The sequence below is a fragment of the Staurois parvus genome, unplaced genomic scaffold, assembly GCF_062004578.1.
Source record: "Staurois parvus isolate SC_StPar_1 unplaced genomic scaffold, SC_StPar_1.0 ptg000669l, whole genome shotgun sequence".
Lineage (NCBI taxonomy): Eukaryota > Metazoa > Chordata > Amphibia > Anura > Ranidae > Staurois > Staurois parvus.
In genome coordinates this window covers 704,051-720,870 of record NW_028318465.1, presented here as the reverse complement: position 1 = coordinate 720,870, position 16,820 = coordinate 704,051, and the positions used below count along the sequence as shown (strand labels likewise).

Sequence of the window (16,820 nt, the reverse complement as noted above, 5' to 3'; positions counted from 1 at the left end):
CAGCTATTACCAAAAGTGGTTGTAAAGGTTCAGGTTGTTTTTTACTTTAATGCATCCTATGCATGAAGGTAAAAAAAAATAAAACAAAAACAAACTTGTGTGCAGCAGCCCCCCAATACTTACGTGAGCCCCATCATGATCAAGCAATGTGCACGAGAGCCTCGGCTCTCCAGGGACTCCCTCATTGGCAGAGAGCAGCAGTGGCAAACAGCTCCTGCTGCTGTCAATCACAACCCATGAGCCAATGAAGAGAGAGGGGCAGAGCCGAATGTACGTTCAGAGCAGCGGTTCAGGAGCAAGCCTGCTTGGGTGCCCACATAGCAAGCTGCTTGCTTTAGCGGCACTTGGCAAGAGAGGGGCCAGGAACACCACAGGGGGATCCAACAAGAGGAGGATCAGGGCTGGTTTGTGCAAAACCACTGCACTGAGGCAAGTATGACTTTCAAAATTGCCTTTAATATCACTTAAAGCAAGCTGCAATAGACATGCCAAATCTCAAAGCAAGTATGGGCAGGACAATATTCGAAAATCAGACCTGTATGAGACTCTGTTGCGGCTCCTGCCTCATCCCAAGAATCTTCAGTGCCATTGACAGTTTGTGAAACTTCAGTGCTTCCTTGTGGAATTTCCTGCCATACCTTTGCATTTGGATTCAAACCAGCACCTTTTGACGCCACCTAAAAATAAATGGCAAAATGAAATGGTCAGCATTTGTACACATTAAGGAAATTTTTTTCAGAAAGGTAGTATAATTATAAGAAGCCAACATAGCTCAGTGACCTTAACTTTGCAAATACAGATACACTACTGTGCAAAAGTTTTAGTCAGGTGTGAAAAATGTTGTACTGAATGCCATCAGAAACAGAAGTGTTCAAAGTTTATTTTCATCAATTAACCACTTGCACTCCTGAGGATTTACCCCTCTTCCTGACCAGGCCATTTTTTGCATTACGGCGCTGCATTACTTTAACTGACAATTGTGCGGTCATGCAACTCTGCACCCAAATGAAATTTACGTACCCCCCCCCCCCCACTAATTGAGCTTTCTTTCAGTGGTATTTGATTGCCTGTGCGGTTTTTGAGAAAAAAATATTTTTTACTTTTTGCCCCAGTAACACCAATACAGTGATCAGTGCTAATCAAAAGCACTAACTACAAAAGGCATTGGGCAGGAAGGGGTTAACATGTGGGACGATCAAAGGAGACCTCGGCAATCACTGGGCGACGGCGAGTAATCACCGACCGGGACCTGGTGATTGGAGGTAACAAGTGCGGCGCGGGTAGGGCGTGTGCGCGTCCCCTACCCGGAAATGCAAAATCACGTATGAAAATCACAGTGAAGGAAATAAGTATTTGATCCCCTGCTGATTTTGAAAGTTTGCCCACTCACAAAGAAATGATCAGTCTACAAATAGAATGGTAGGTGTATTGTAACAGACAGAATAGCAAAATTCTAAAGAAATGCATGTCTAACAAATTATGCACTGATTTGCATGTTCATGAGGGAAATAACTATTTGATTCCCTTCACAAAACATGACTTCGTACTTGGTGGCAAATCCCTTGCTGGCAATCACCGAGCTCAGACGTTTCCTGTAGTTGGCCACCAGGTTTGCACACATCTCAGGAGGGATTTTGACCAACTCCTCTTGGCAGATCCTCTCCAAGTCATTAAGGTTTGGTGGCTGACGTTTGGCAACTCGAACCTTCAGCTCCCTCCACAGATTTTCAATTGGATTAATGTCTGGAGACTGGCTAGGCCACTCCAGGACCTTAATTTTCTTCTTCTTGTGCCACTCCTTTGTTGCCTTAGCTGTGTGTTTTGGGTCATTGTCATGCTGGAACACCCATCCACGACCCATTTTCAATGCCCTGGCTGAGGGAAGAAGGTTCTCACCCAAGATTTGACGGTACATTGCCCTGTCCATCGTCCCTTTGATGCGGTGCAGTTGTCCTGTCCCCTTAGCAGAAAAACACCCCCAAAAGCAGAATGTTTCCACCACCATGTTTGACAGTTGCGATGGTGTTCTTGGGGTCATAGACAGCATTCCTCCTCCTCCAAACACGGCAAGTTGAGTTGATGCTAAAGAGCTCAATTTTGGTCTCATCTGACCACAACACTTTCAACCAGTCCTCCTCTGCATCATTCAGATGTTCAGTGGCAAACTTCAGACGGGCCTGGACATGTGCTTTCTTGAGCAGAGGGACCTTGCGGGCACTGCAGGATTTCAATTCTTGTCAGCGTAGTGTGTTACCAATTGTTTTCTTGGTGACTGTGGCCCCAGCTGCCTGGAGATCATTGACTAGAACCTCACGTGTAGTTCTGGGATGATTCCTTACTGTTCTCATGATCATTGACACTCCACAAGTGAGATCTTGCACTGTGCACCAGACCCAGGGAGACTGACAGTTGTTTTGTGTTTCTTCCATTTGCGAATGATTGCACCAACTGTTGTCACCTTTTCACCAAGCTGCTTGGCGATAGTTTGGAAGCGCAGTCCAGCCTTGTGTAGGTCTACAATCTTGTGTCTGACATCCTTGGACAGCTCTTTGGTATTTGCCATGGTGGAGAGTTTGGAATCTGACTGTTTGATTGCTCCCGTGGACAGGTGTCTTTTATACAGGTAACAAAATTAGATTAGCAGCACTGCCTTTAAGAGACTGCTTCTAATCTCAGCTTGTTACCTGTATGAAAGACACCTGGTAGCCAGAAATCCTGCTGAATGATAGGGGATTAAATACTTATTTCCCTCAAAAACATGCAAATCAGTGCATAATTTGTTAGACATGCATTTCTTTAGAATTTTTTGTTGCTATTCTGTCTCAGTGTTACAATACACCTACCATTCGATTTTTAGACTGAACATTTTTGTGAGTGGGCAAACATTCAAAATCAGCAGGGGATCAAATACTTATTTCCTTCACTGTATATACATACAGACACACACAAGTCATTTGTGCACCCCTGCCACCCAGTAGCAGTATATCTGCTATAGGCCAGTGGGAATGAGGTTAAACTGGAAAGTACACAAATCAATATTTGGGGTGACCACACTGCCTTCAAAACAGCACCAATTAAAGGAAAACATGCAGTTTCTGAAGGAACTCGGCAGGTAGGCTGTTCCAAACATTTTGGAAAACTAAACACAGATCTTCTGGGGATGTAACCTTCCTCTTCATGCAATTTCCATACAGACTTGATGTTGAGATCAGGGCTCTGTAGGAGTCTATCACTTCCAGGACTCCTTGCTCTGTGCACTGGCTCCAATTTTGGGGTCAATCATACACCTCCCTGATGGTATGATATGGACAAGTACCTGCTTGTATTTCTCAGCACGAAGGACAACCTTGATCCTGAAATTCAACTCCATGTGAAGAAAAGCAGCCCCAAACGTGCAAGGAACAAGAGCCATGATTCACTGTTGCCTGCAGACAATCATTGTACCGCTCCTCCAGCCTGTTGGCTAACTGCCTCCTGTTACAGTCAAATATTTAAAGTTTTGACTCATCAGTCCAGAGCACCTGCTACCATTTTTCTGCACCCCAGTTCCTATGCTTTTGTGCATAGCTGAGTCAGTAAGCGTTGTTTCCCAGTTGGAGGTATGTCTTTTTTGCCGCATTTCTTCCATGAAGACTACTTCGGGCCAGACTTCTCCAGACAGTGGATGGGTGTACCTCAGTCCCACTGGTTTCTGCCAGTACTGTGCTAATGGTACTACTGGATACGTTCGAATGTCGAAGGAAAGTAAGCATGTTGTGTTTCATCTGCTTATAGGTCTCCTTGCCCGACCATTGCGTCTGTGGTCCTTAACCTTGTGCGTTTCCTTATGCTTCTTCAAAAGAGCTTGAAAAAAACATCTTGAAATGCCCATCTGCGTTGAAATCTTTGCTTGGGAGAGACCTTGTTGGAGTATAACTACCTTGTCTCTTGATGCTGTGCTCTTAACTTTGGCTTCAAACCAGCATCAATTCTTACACGTGCACAAAGTGCAGCCACCCCAAACATTGATTTGACATTCTTCTGCTCACTCTTTCTACATTTTGCAAAATGATAAAAACCACTTTGGCTGCAGAAGGTTTTATCCCCTTCATAACCAGGGCATTTTTTTCTGCTATTCCTCACTGCACTACTTTAACTGTTAATTGCACAGTCATCACACACTGTACCCAAATAAAATTTCTCTTTTTCACACGAGAGCTTTCCTTTGGTGGTATTTGATCACCACTGAGTTTTTTTTTTAATAAACGAAAAAAGACTGATTTTGATAATTAAAAAAAAAAAAAAAAAGTTAAAGGTCTTAATAAATTTTAGGCCAATATATTTTCTATTTTATATGTCCGGTTTAAAAAAAAACAAAAAAAAAACAAAAAAAAACTTCCCAGTAAATGCATATTTATCGGTTTGTATAAACATAGCATCTAAAAATGACAGTATATATACTGGAATTTACGTAGCTATGGAGCTATACTGGTAAGTGATCAGCGACTTAGTAGGACTGATGGTGTGGCAGGCAAACTAGAGGCAGCTGACGCAGACTGGGAGATGCACTGAAAATAGTGGAACCAATACAGTGATCAGCGCTAATACTGTACACGGTCACCGTACCAATGACAATAGCTGGGAAGGGGTTAACTAGGGGCAAGCAAAGGGTAAACTGCGTGGCTAACAATCTAACGTGTGTAATATGTGCTGCTTTTACTACTAGAACATGCTGTTTTTATCCCGGAGAAACAGTGAGATCGCTGCTCTATGTACAGAGCCCTGTGCTATTTGTAAACACAGGACTATGTGTTGTGTTTGGCCGGGACCTGCTGACAAACCAGTGCGGAGCGGCATCAAGCTTGCAACATTTACATTGCTGAGTCTGCAGCTGCCGCTCGGTCATAGCAAGTCTGGTGGCAGCTTGTGAAACGGACAGGCTGAAAGATACTGTGGCTGGACACTGCATTAAGCGGGTCTAACATTTAGGAAAGTAAATGCCCAGGGATGAATGTCTGGAATGCCATTCCATGCACGGTCTAGCTGCAGTAGCTTTCAGCCTACAGATTTTACAGGCCTTCTGTAGTAGGGCATGACAATGACACCTGCACAAAAGAACCAGAAACGCATGCACAGGGACTAAACTTCCACTGTGCATGAGGACTAACAAAGTGGTTGTAAAGGCTGAAGGCTTTTTACAAAAACCTGTGTGCAGCAATGCCCCCCAGCCCCCTCAATACTTACCCGAGACCCATCAAGATCCAGCGATGTGAATGACTGCCTCGGCTGTCCCAGGTCACTGTCTCCTCATTGGCAGAGACAGCAAGCGAAGCCATTGGCTCCAGCTGCTGTCAATCACAGCCAGGCAGCCAATGAGGAGAAAGGAGGGTGGGGCCAGGCCAAGGTTGTGTGTGAATGGACACGGAGCAGCGGGTGCCCCCATACGCAGTTGCTTGCTATGGGGGCACCCGACAGAAGGGATGGGCCAGGAGCGCCGATGGGGACCAGAGGAGGATCCAGGCTGTTCTGTGCAAAACCACTGCACACAGCAGGTAAGTACACACGTTTGTTTTCCAAAAAAAATAAAAAATGAACTTTTAGAATTGCTTTAAGCCTTATTAACACAACGGCTTTGGCTCATGCACCAAGAATGAGCATACAGCCAGGGCAAAGATCAAAAAGTGTTTGCCATCAGCACTCGCTGCTCAGACTGAACAAAATAACGGGAAAATGTTGTGGTAGTTCGCATGTAAACTGAAACATTTGCATACAGTTAAGAGCAGATTTAGGTTGTGCAAGTGCACTGTGGCTACATTGCTTTTTAGGGGGAGATCTGTACTTTACAAGATGGCTTCCTATATAAACAAATGGTGTTGTGGCATGCAAGTACAAGCTGAGGACAGCAATGAATTTTCAGCAGCAAGGCTGTGCGCCAATATGCAGGGCTGCACAGTAAGTGTTAGATCAAAGACCAAGGTGAATAAAAAACCAGGTGGGCTGCATTTAAAGACAACTTCTACAAGAGATGTAACTCATTTAAGTTTTGCCCTCGCTTTCAATTGTGTGACAGCAGGAGAAGAAATTAGGGTAAAGTCATTTGTTGACGCAACACATTTTTACTGTACTATATTCTATTCACATATGCACATTTGGAGATTCTATCTTCAGCAGCCATCTGTAGTAATCTGTAAACTAGCATTAGGTCACAACCTCAGCTGAAAGGGCTTAGGGGGGTATGACATTCAGAGACCTGCCTGTCAATCGAACTTGCCGAGATGAAATGCCAGCATATATACACACACCATTCCAACAAGTCACCGCACTCAATATATCTGAGAAAGACATAGTGAATATAAAAGAAATGACAGTGCAGGACTTCTCAGCAACAAGAGACATCTACACTTCATTTGGCCCATCATTCAATCTGACATAACCTATTAATCTTCTGTGTCCCTTGTGCTGCTGGCTCCTGCATTTCTTGAGTTCATGCTCCTCCAATGCCCTGGTGCTCTCACATGTAATTGATGTCAGGTGAGACTGTAGCCTAATGCAGGCCATACATGGGTTGAATTCCGAACCAAGTTTCTTTAGCAAATCGGAAATTTAGTGTGTTTTGTAATTCGATGGTGCCACCATTGATTTCTAAATTCTACCAACCAAGCCTTTAATTTCACCTCATGCTGCTACAGAAAATTTTCATGGCCAAGAATTTTCTTTTCTTTCCAGGTCACAACTCATGCTCATTTCCTTTTCAATTACATTTCTTGCACATTTCTATCATTTATTAGAAATTTGTTTTACAAAAATTCCAACATGCCTGATAACGCAAATTCGATGGCCGATCGAAAAATTGGCCATTGCTGTGGCCCACTAATGGTGCAAAATTTGAACGAACAGTCTCAGAAAAGACTCAAGAAAATTCTTATGGAATTCGACCCATGTATGACCGTCTTGAGCTGAAAAAACTGTGAAAGGCCCATCAAAAGTGCCCTAATATGCCAGCCATTTCCACCCACCTCTTTCATTAATTCAGAGAAGCTATGGTACGGCTTCTAATAACAAATCTATGAATGGAGGAATGGTGTATGACTAGGGTCTGTCTCCTATGAAGATTTAAAAGCTGCCCATAACATGTAGTGCCTGATCACTTTTTAACCATTTGCCGCCCGCCCTATGGCCGAATGGCAGCCAGCAAATGTCATCAGTGTTCCGGGTGGATGCCAAATGGCGTCGTCCACCACATGCGCAGACTGCGCTCCTGCAGAGCCACGTAGCGGTGCGATCTGTCACCGGCCGTGTACCTTGGACACGGCCGATGACAGATTGAGTATCGGCCCCCGTTGCCAGTACCATGTGACCAGCTGTGACCAATCACAGCAGGTCACGACAGTTGTATGCAATGGATGGCTTCATTCATGCCATCCATTGTATACTTGTGTCTAGCTGTGAATGGTCAGTTAATCACATGCACATGTCATGTGATTAGCTGTGGCCAAATCACAGCTAGGCACAAAAAAAAAAAAAAAACCTGAATGAATCGATGTCATTCAGGTAAATGCTTGCTTATAGCAAAGCAATTCTTTGCTATAAGCAAAAATTGTGGAAAAAAAAAATAAATAAAAAAATACTGATCACTTCCCCAAAGTAGTACAATGTTACTATGGTAACATTGTACTATTTTGGTCATAGTGAAATATAAAAAAAATAAAATCTTGAAAAAAAAAAAAATTTTAATTAAAAAAAACAAAAATTTTTTTTTTTTTTTCATACTGTCACCAGTGTCCCTGATCACTACCATGCCAGTTATATGATGACGCTGAACTGCACTGGTGACAGTATGTAAAAAAAAAAAAAAAATAGTGAAACTAATTTTTTAAATTTTTTCATTTTCCGAAAAATTATGACAAAAAAAATACAACTTCAAAAAACTCGCCATGCCTCTTATGAAGTACGTCGGACTGTCTACTTTGCAAAAAGGGGTCATTTGGGGGATATCTGTACTGTTCTGATATTCTTGGACCTCAAAAAATTAGATTGGCTGTCAGTACTTCAGGATTGATCAATATTCAGATATATACCATAGTTTGTGAACTCTAACTTTCCTACAAACTAAAAAATACATCCTAATTTGGGTTATTTTCACCAAAGACATGTAGCAGAATACATCTCGGCCTAAATTTATGAAGAACAATTATTTGCAAACTTTTATAACAGAAACAAATAAAAACCCCAGCGGTAATTAAATACCACCAAAAGAAAGCTCTAGTTTGTACCCAAACTAAAATTTTATCATTTTCTTCAATGTTGTATGACCACGCAATTGTCATTCAAAGTGTGAGCGCTGAAAGCTGAAAACTGGCCTGGGCAGGAAGGTGTAAAATTGCCCGGTATTGAATTGGTTAAAGGGAAGGCAAAAGTTTTAAATTAATACGCTATCTTAAAAACTAGAACACATCTATAGACAGTATACATACAAATACATCCTTGTTTAACCCACTTGCCCTCCTGAGTATTTACTCCCCTTCAGGACCAGACCATTTGTTGCATTACGGCGCTCTTACTTTCACAATTGCACAGTCATGCAACACAGCTTTTTTATGGTAGTATTTGATGGTCTGTGCATTTTTAATTTTTTTTGTGCTAAAAAAAAAAAAAACCCAAAAAAAAGACATTGCTATTAAACCTGTCCAGTAAAAAAAATTAAGATAAAATTTTGTCATAAATTTAGGCCAAAATATATTGTGCTACATGTCCTGGCTAAAAAAAAAAAAAAAAAAAAAAAAAAAAAAATTAAAAAAAAATCCCAATACGTGTAAATTAATTTTTATTTTTACTAGTAATGTCATTGATCAGCAACGTTAACAGCCTCTGCTGTCTGGGGACTTTCCCTCACTGGCTGTGATAGAAGGAGCCCATTGGCACCCGCTGCTATCACAGCCAGCAAGCCAATGAGGAGAGAGTGGGGGTGGGGCCAAGCTGTGGCTATGTCTTATGGACACAGAGCAGCGGCTCAGGGACGAGCATGGGGTGGGGCCCCCGGGGTCAGCGGCTTTCCCTGGGGGCACTGCTTGAGTGCAGAAGCCAAGAGCACTGGCAGAGACCCCCCCCCCCAAAAAAAAAAAAGATCAGGCTGCTCTGAGCAAAACCACTGCATAGAACAGATAAGTTTAGACATGTTTGTTATTTATAAAAAAAAAAAAAAAAAAAAAAAAAAAAAAAAAAAGAAAGCTAGTGTTCACACTTAAGCATTTAGTAGCTTAAAAATCAAAGCACCACATTTCTTAAGTCCTATGCTTTTAAATTGCGCCTAATCGTATAAGTGCTCAGGCACCCAATGCTCAAAACTGTATATGAGCTACTTTTGAAGCAGAGCAGGGCATATTTAAACCTAAGCTCTTCAATGGTAGGGCTGAAAACCAGCCCAAATAATCTAGCAACTAACTTGCCATTGTATATAAATAAAAAACAAAAACTCAAGCCTGAATACACATGAATATACCTGGAAAAAAAAAAAAAAAAAACCTGGAAAACTCCAACACAAGGTCAAAACATAGCAAAACGGCATGGTATCAGTGTTGGGTGTATTCCTACAAGAACAAGCTAAGAAACTGTGCAGCAATGTCTTAACAACTTTGCCCCAAATAAAACCATCATAAGCATTACATATGAAGGCTAAGAGATCATGAATTTCATATATGTCAAGTCTCAACAACCAGATTTCTTAAGGTGAATCTAAAGACAAGCTATTTTTAAGAACCATGTCATGTCATATGCTCTGTGCAATAGTTTCGCACAAAGCAGCCATGACTCCACTGTTCTCAGCCCCCACCACTTGCTCCTTCCCTCACACCCCATGTCAAGTGTACCCCATAGCAAGCCGCTTGCTCCTGAGCCGGCTCAGATAAAAGACAAAGTGCAGCTCAGCCCCGCCCCCAACCCCTCCTCACTGGCTGAGTAATGGGAGCCATTGCCCGCCCCCCCCCCCCCCCGCTGTGTGAACCAATGAGAGTCAAGAGTCGAGATAGCTTCTGCTCACGGGCACATTGCTGGATGGAGATTGGGCTCAGACAAGTAATAATTAGAGTGGCTGGGGAGGGAGCTGCTTGCAGAAGGTTTTTGCTTACCTTAATTTATAGAGTATTAAAGTAAAAAACATTTTGCCTTTAGAATCATTTTTAACCCCAAGCCATCTATTCCATGTACACACTGAAGTCCAATCAAAACCAGAGTTAAAAGGATGACTAAACAAAAGTACAAATATATTGCAGGCTATTAGTAGATGTGGCAGATACATTTTTTTTCTCAAACTTAGAACATTTTCAGCGAATACAGAAAATAGCCGTTGATCTTGAAAGAAATGCAGTGTCCTTGTCACTTTCTGTGAGCTCCACCAAAAATCTTTCCTAGCCATCTTCTGTCAGCCACCAATTGCCATGCCATCAATGTAATTGAGATGGATTCAAACCTAGGGTGCCATCCCTGGCTCCCTCCATAAACACAGTGGAGGGAGAAGCCCCTTAAGGACAAACATATTTGCAGAAATGCCAGGTGAAAAAGCCAAAGAAATCTTAAGGAAAAACCAATGAAGCCACCACACTAAAAACATTAATAACTTGCAATATTACATTGGTTTTAAGTTTAGATACACGTTAACTCCAATGTTGTGTATTTAAAGTGGTATTAAACACAAAAACTAAACTTAAATTGCAGCCTACCAATTTTTAGATACAGTGGCTCATTTAGTTTTCTAGTTTAGGCTTAATTTTCACCTGTGATCCTGCCAGTAAATGTCATTTTTCAACTTCCTTTAAAAAACTAAAGTTAAGGGCTAGACAAACCATTTAATACTAAATATCCAGTATGCATAATGTAGGCCGGGTGTCGGCAACCCGCGGCTCCAGAGCCGCACGTGGCTCTTTTTCACCTTTGCTGCAGCTCCGGAGCACACTGCCCACCAGGTGACAGGCAATAGGGTTGCCGTAGCTCAGTGGTCGGCAAGCTGCGGCTATTTACACACTTCAATGCGGCTCTTCTGTGTGCCGGGCGCCCGCTCCCCTCCCTCCTCTCGGGCGGCCGCCCCAAAAGTGAGGACTCTGCAGCTAGCCCAGCAATGGGCAAACTACGGCCCGGCGGACCTTTTAATCCGGCCCGCGGAGCGTGGCAAACATTGGCTGTCAGGATGTAGGCGGGGCAGCGTGACAAACTCCTCTCCTCTCAGTCCGCCCTGAAGACCGGAACGGCGCGGGAACACGGCGAGAGGAACGCGCGGAGCAAAGGTAAGTGAATTGACACAGGGGGGACTTACTATAGGGGGGATGAATTACTATAGGGGGGATGAATTACTATGTGGGGGATGTATTTTCAGTTTTAAAAATGTAGCTCTCAAAATAAATTTCAATCGTGGTTTTGGCGAGATTTGGCTCAGTTGAAAAAAAAGGTTGCCCACCACTGACCTAAGGCTATGATTGTGATTATGACGATACACTGTGGCCCTGATTAACCCTTTGCTTACTGGGCCCTTAAACCCCCTTCATGACCAGAGCGCTTTTTGCAATATATGCAGTGTCGGATTTGTTTTAAATGTTGCAATGGTTTTGCGGCTCCCAGTCTTTTTTTCCCTCTCGGAAACGGGTCCAAGTGGCTCTTTATGTCTTAAAGGTTGCAGACCCCTGATGTAGGCCATAGACTGGTCCTTTATCGGTCGAATTTTCGTCCACACGAAAAATCTGCCGATAATCGCGCCGTTAGTGGGGCCAGCCCGTCGGCCATTTTTCTTGGATCTCCTCATTTATTTTTATCAGTCATGCTGGAAAATCCACAAAAAAACCTGCAGTTTTTCGTGGACATGGGTGGCAGCATCGGCAATGTGGCTGGCCGATTTTTCATTTATCGGACTAAAATTCGGCCGATAAATGGCCCGTCTATGGCCTGCCCAAGTTCTAAACAACGCAACAACTGTATGCATTAATATGCCCCCAGTACCCCCTCCTGCATACCTGAAAGTGACATAAGCGTAGGAAGGAGTAATCGGTTGAACTACTGCTCAACTCAGAACATCTGGCACTTTGCTCTGCAGAAAGAGGGGCTAGTGCCACAGGCTCTGCTTTCACCTTGTCATGCCAATGGTGGAGAAGAGAGTACATTCAAGTCTGCATTTTTAAGAGGCATTCACTGCTCCAGTCCTCCCTTGGCATCTAAGCCCAGAGATGCTGGAAGAAAAGCAGAAACTAAAGATGGCATACAGTGCAGACTTGGACTTGTAGGCCAACAGTGCACCCACTCAAACCCAGGAACTACCAGGAATAGTTCAGTTCTCAACCTTATGCATAGAAGGAGCCATCAGCAGACACCCACATATGGCTCTACTGAATTCACCATAGAGCTGCTGCGCAAATCCAACATAGCAGCACTGTAAGCCATCTCTTCCACTGACCTCCAAAACTCTAGTACCACTCCCAATTAGTATCACTAAGCCTTTGGGAATGGTTAACCCTTAGGGTGGCAAAAGGAAATCTCAGGGCAGTAAAGACTCTTCAGAGGAAGAGGGTTAAGTTTAGGATCAAAAATCTCCAGGGACATCCAAAAGGGGTCTCCACTCACCAATGCCACCTATCCAAGCCACCAAGGTCCACTGTTCCTGGTGTAGAATGCAAGCTGGAGAGCACATGAAGACAACCAGCAGGAAGGCCTTGCAATATCAATATTGTTCCTGCTAGGTCTGAGGGGAAAAACTCAAGCAGTGATTATGAGCTTGTTCTTTTGTCTGAACCTTGTGATTCCAGTTTTGGGTGAGAAAAAGCCACACATGTGCGATCTTGGGAAAAACTAACATTATGTAAACTACATATATTTCAGTGGAGGGGCTGGAAGACCGTTTACCAAGTCATACAGCTATTTTACTGCTAGACCAAGTTAAACAGGCTTTTCCCCCCCAAACAGTTCCAAAATAGTGGAAAGGTCACATAAGGTATGACTAATCTATGACACAGGAACTACATATATTCTAAGGGCAAACAAAAAAAGGATTTATGGTACCATCGTAAATTTTTGACAAATCTTTTTATCAGAAAAGTTAAATATGGGTCTTGGGACTAACAAGAACTGGGGCATGCATTTTATCACATAGTACAAGAATCAGGTAATATTCGGTGTCCTCTTTTGTAGCCTTCCCCCAACCCCACACACAAGTCCTACATGAAACCAATAAAAAGTACCAACTAAACTTAAAGTGGTTTATAAAGGCAGTTCCCCCCCCCTTTACTGTATTATCTGCATTAATGTAAAAAGCCTACATGCAGCTCCTCCCTAGCCCCCCAATACTTACCTGAACCCAATCTCAATTCAGTGATGTGCACAAGAGTAGCAGCTCTCTCCTGAGACACAGTAGCAGGAGTCATTGGCACCCATTGTTGTCAACCACAGCCAGCAGGGGCAGGCCCGTGTCAGACTGTCTTATGTACAGAGCCGGCTTCAGAGTTAGCAAGCATAAGCGCCCCCAGAGCAAGCACTCAGCAGGGAAGGGGGGGGGGCCACAAGTGTACCCAGCAGGGGACCCAAGAAGAGGAGGATCAGGGCTGCCCTGTGCAAAACTATTGGCCTAAAAACCATGCCTTTACAATCGCCAAGTTAAACAAAAGGCATAGTATTTTATCACTAGACGCTAGGTACACTCATATGCTTCCACCTCATTTAATAATGAGCAAGTACGATGAATCTCATGTTTACAAATGCACATTAGGAAGTGTATAGGTAAATTTACATGTCTTTGGCAGATTTCTGCTCAACTTGCGCTTCACTGCAACAATCTCAATGTTTTCATTAGAACCAAGGGGGAGAGACATGAACACATTTTAAGTATCTCATATCTTATATATTTGGTGTATTCCCCATGATCTTATTAAATATGGCATATACCTATAGGTGTCCAGTTTTAGATTTGTTAAAATAAAGTATATACATATTATAATGATGTATGGTCTCATGTGGTGGCTATAAAGTCAGCTCCCACACCTAGTTTTTCTGGCAGTCTTTTCTAGAACTCAGGAAGGTTAACAGTGTAAGAAAATTACTGTTTGATGCATTAAAGATACAGTGCCACTTAGTTACAGACCTGGCCAAAAGTTGACAAATATTTTCACAAAGTCTGCTGCTTCAGTGTTTTTAGATCTTTTTTTGTCAGATGTTACTAAGTATACTGAAGTAGAATCAAGTTTAACCGCTTCCTGACATCCCAGTAGCAGATATACTGCTACAGGGCAGCACGGGTGCGCAAAATCACTATATATATATATATCTATATATCTATATATCTATATATATATATACACACACACACACACACACACACACACACACACACACACAGTGGGGATCAAACGTTTGGGCACCCCAGCTAAAAATTTGTATTAATGTGCATAAAGAAGCCAAGGACAGATGGAAAAATCTCCAAAAAGGCATCAAATTACAGATTAGACATTCTTATGTTATGTCAACAAAAGTTACATTTTATTTCCATCATTTACACTTTCAAAATAACAGAAAACAATAAAAAAAGGCGTCTGCAAAAGTTTGGGCACCCTGAAGAATTTATAGCATGCACTGCCCCCTTTGCAAAGCTGAGACCTGCCAGTGTCATGGATTGTTCTCAATCATCGTCTGGGAAGACCAGGTGATGTCAATCTCAAAGGTTTTAAATGCCAGACTCATCTGACCTTGCCCCAACAATCAGCACCATGGGTTCTTCTAAGCAGTTGTCTAGAAAACTGAAACTGAAAATAGTTGACGCTCACAAAGCTGGAGAAGGCTATAAGAAGATAGCAAAGTGTTTTCAGATGTCAATATCCTCTGTTCGGAATGTAATTAAGAAATGGCAGTCATCAGGAACAGTGGAAGTTAAAGCAAGATCTGGAAGACCAAGAAAAATATCAGACAGAACAGCTCGCAGGATTGTGAGAAAAACAATTCAAAACCCACGTTTGACTGCACGATCCCTCCAGAAAGATCTGGCAGACACTGGAGTTGTGGTACACTATTCCACTATAAAGAGATACTTGTACAAATATGGTCTTCATGGAAGAGTCATCGGAAGAAAACCTCTTCTACGTCCTCGCCACAAACATCATCGTTTGAACTTTGCAAATGAACATATAGACAAGCCTGATGCATTTTGGAAACAAGTTCTGTGGACCGATGAGGTTAAAATTAAACTTTTTGGCCGGAATGAGCAAAGGTACGTTTGGAGAAGGGGCACAGAATTTAATGAAAAGAACCTCTGTCCAACTGTTAAGCATGGGGTTGGATCAATCATGCTTTGGGGTTGTGTTGCAGCCAGTGGCACAGGGAAAATCTCACGAGTAGAAGGAAAAATGGATTCAATAAAATTTCAGCAAATTTTGGTCGGTAACTTGATGACATCTGTGAAAAAGCTGAAGTTAAAGAGAGGATGGCTTCTACAAATGGATAATGATCCTAAACACACCTCGAAATCCATGGGGGATTACGTCAAGAGGCGTAAACTGAAGGTTTTGCCATGGCCTTCACAATCTCCTGACCTCAACATCATTGAAAATCTATGGATATACCTTAAAAGAGCAGTGCGTGACAGACAGCCCAGAAATCTCAAAGAACTGGAAGACTTTTGTAAGAAAGAATGGGCAAAGATACCTCCAACAAGAATTGAAAGACTCTTGGCTGGCTACAAAAAGCGTTTAGAAGCTGTGATACTTGCCAAAGGGAGCAGTACAAGATATTAACTCTGCAGGGTGCCCAAACTTTTGCAGACGCCATTTTTCTGTTTTCTGTTATTTTGAAAGTGTAAATGATGGAAATAAAATCTAACTTTTGTTGACATATAAGAATGTCTAATCTGTAATCTGATGCCTTTTGGAGATTTTTCCATCTTTCCTTGGCTTCTTTATGCACATTAATACAAATTTTTAGCTGGGGTGCCCAAACTTTTGATCCCCACTGTACATACACATATATATACGAGCGCACATAAAGAAGTTAACCCTTTGATCATCCTGTTAACCCATTCCCTGCCCAGTGCCCTTAGTACAGTTAGGGCTTTTTTTTTTTTTGGAACGGATCACTGCATTGGTGTCACTGGGGAAGTCAATGACCCCAAGTAAGTTTTTCCCCCGTATCAGAATGTCTGCCGCAGTCCCGCCATAAGTTGCTGATTGCCGCTATTCGTATAAAAAAATTTGTATATCGCCATATGTAAATGCTATAATTTTCACGTTAACCAATTTACACGTATTGGAATTTTTTTTTTTTTTTTAATCAGACATGTTGCAGAATACATTTTAGCCGAAATTTATGATGAAATTTGATTTTTAAATTTTTTTACTGCACATTTTATAGCAAAAAGTCCAAAATTTTATTTTTCTCAAAATTGTCAGTCTTTTATATATACCACCGAAAGAAAGCTCAATTTGTGGGGAACAAATGATGTATATTTCATTTTGGTGCAGCATTGCATGACCGCACAATTGTCAGTTAAAGTACCGCAGCGCCGTAACACAAACAGCTTCCTGACCGCCCTATAGCAGAAATACTGCTACAGGGCGGCACAGGTGCGCAAAATCACATATATACGTGATTCTCGCGCCTGCGGTTTTCACGCCCCTCCCAGATGGTGTCAGATGGCCACTAGTACACCAGTAATCACATTTAACCCCTTGATTGCCAGGAAGACACTCATACACAATAAACCGCCATTGCTAGTATAGTATCTGAACGGATGAATATCTGATCAGATCAGCACTATGCCACTGTCACATTAGTATAGCGTCCCCAAAAATGCAGCGTTAGTGGGATCAGCCCCGGCACCTGCCAGC

General features: G+C 42.4%; 1 protein-coding gene across 2 annotated transcripts in view; it reads right to left on the bottom strand.

The window, feature by feature from the left end:
• LARP4 (La ribonucleoprotein 4) overlaps nucleotides 1-16,820 on the bottom strand; it is a 120,937-nt gene that overhangs the window by 87,129 nt on the left and 16,988 nt on the right. For both annotated transcript variants that reach the window (XM_089652036.1, XM_089652037.1), the window contains exon 2: nucleotides 536-677. In XM_089652036.1, coding sequence (XP_089508162.1) covers nucleotides 536-677 — 142 coding nt within the window. The remainder of the gene's footprint in view (nucleotides 1-535; nucleotides 678-16,820) is intronic.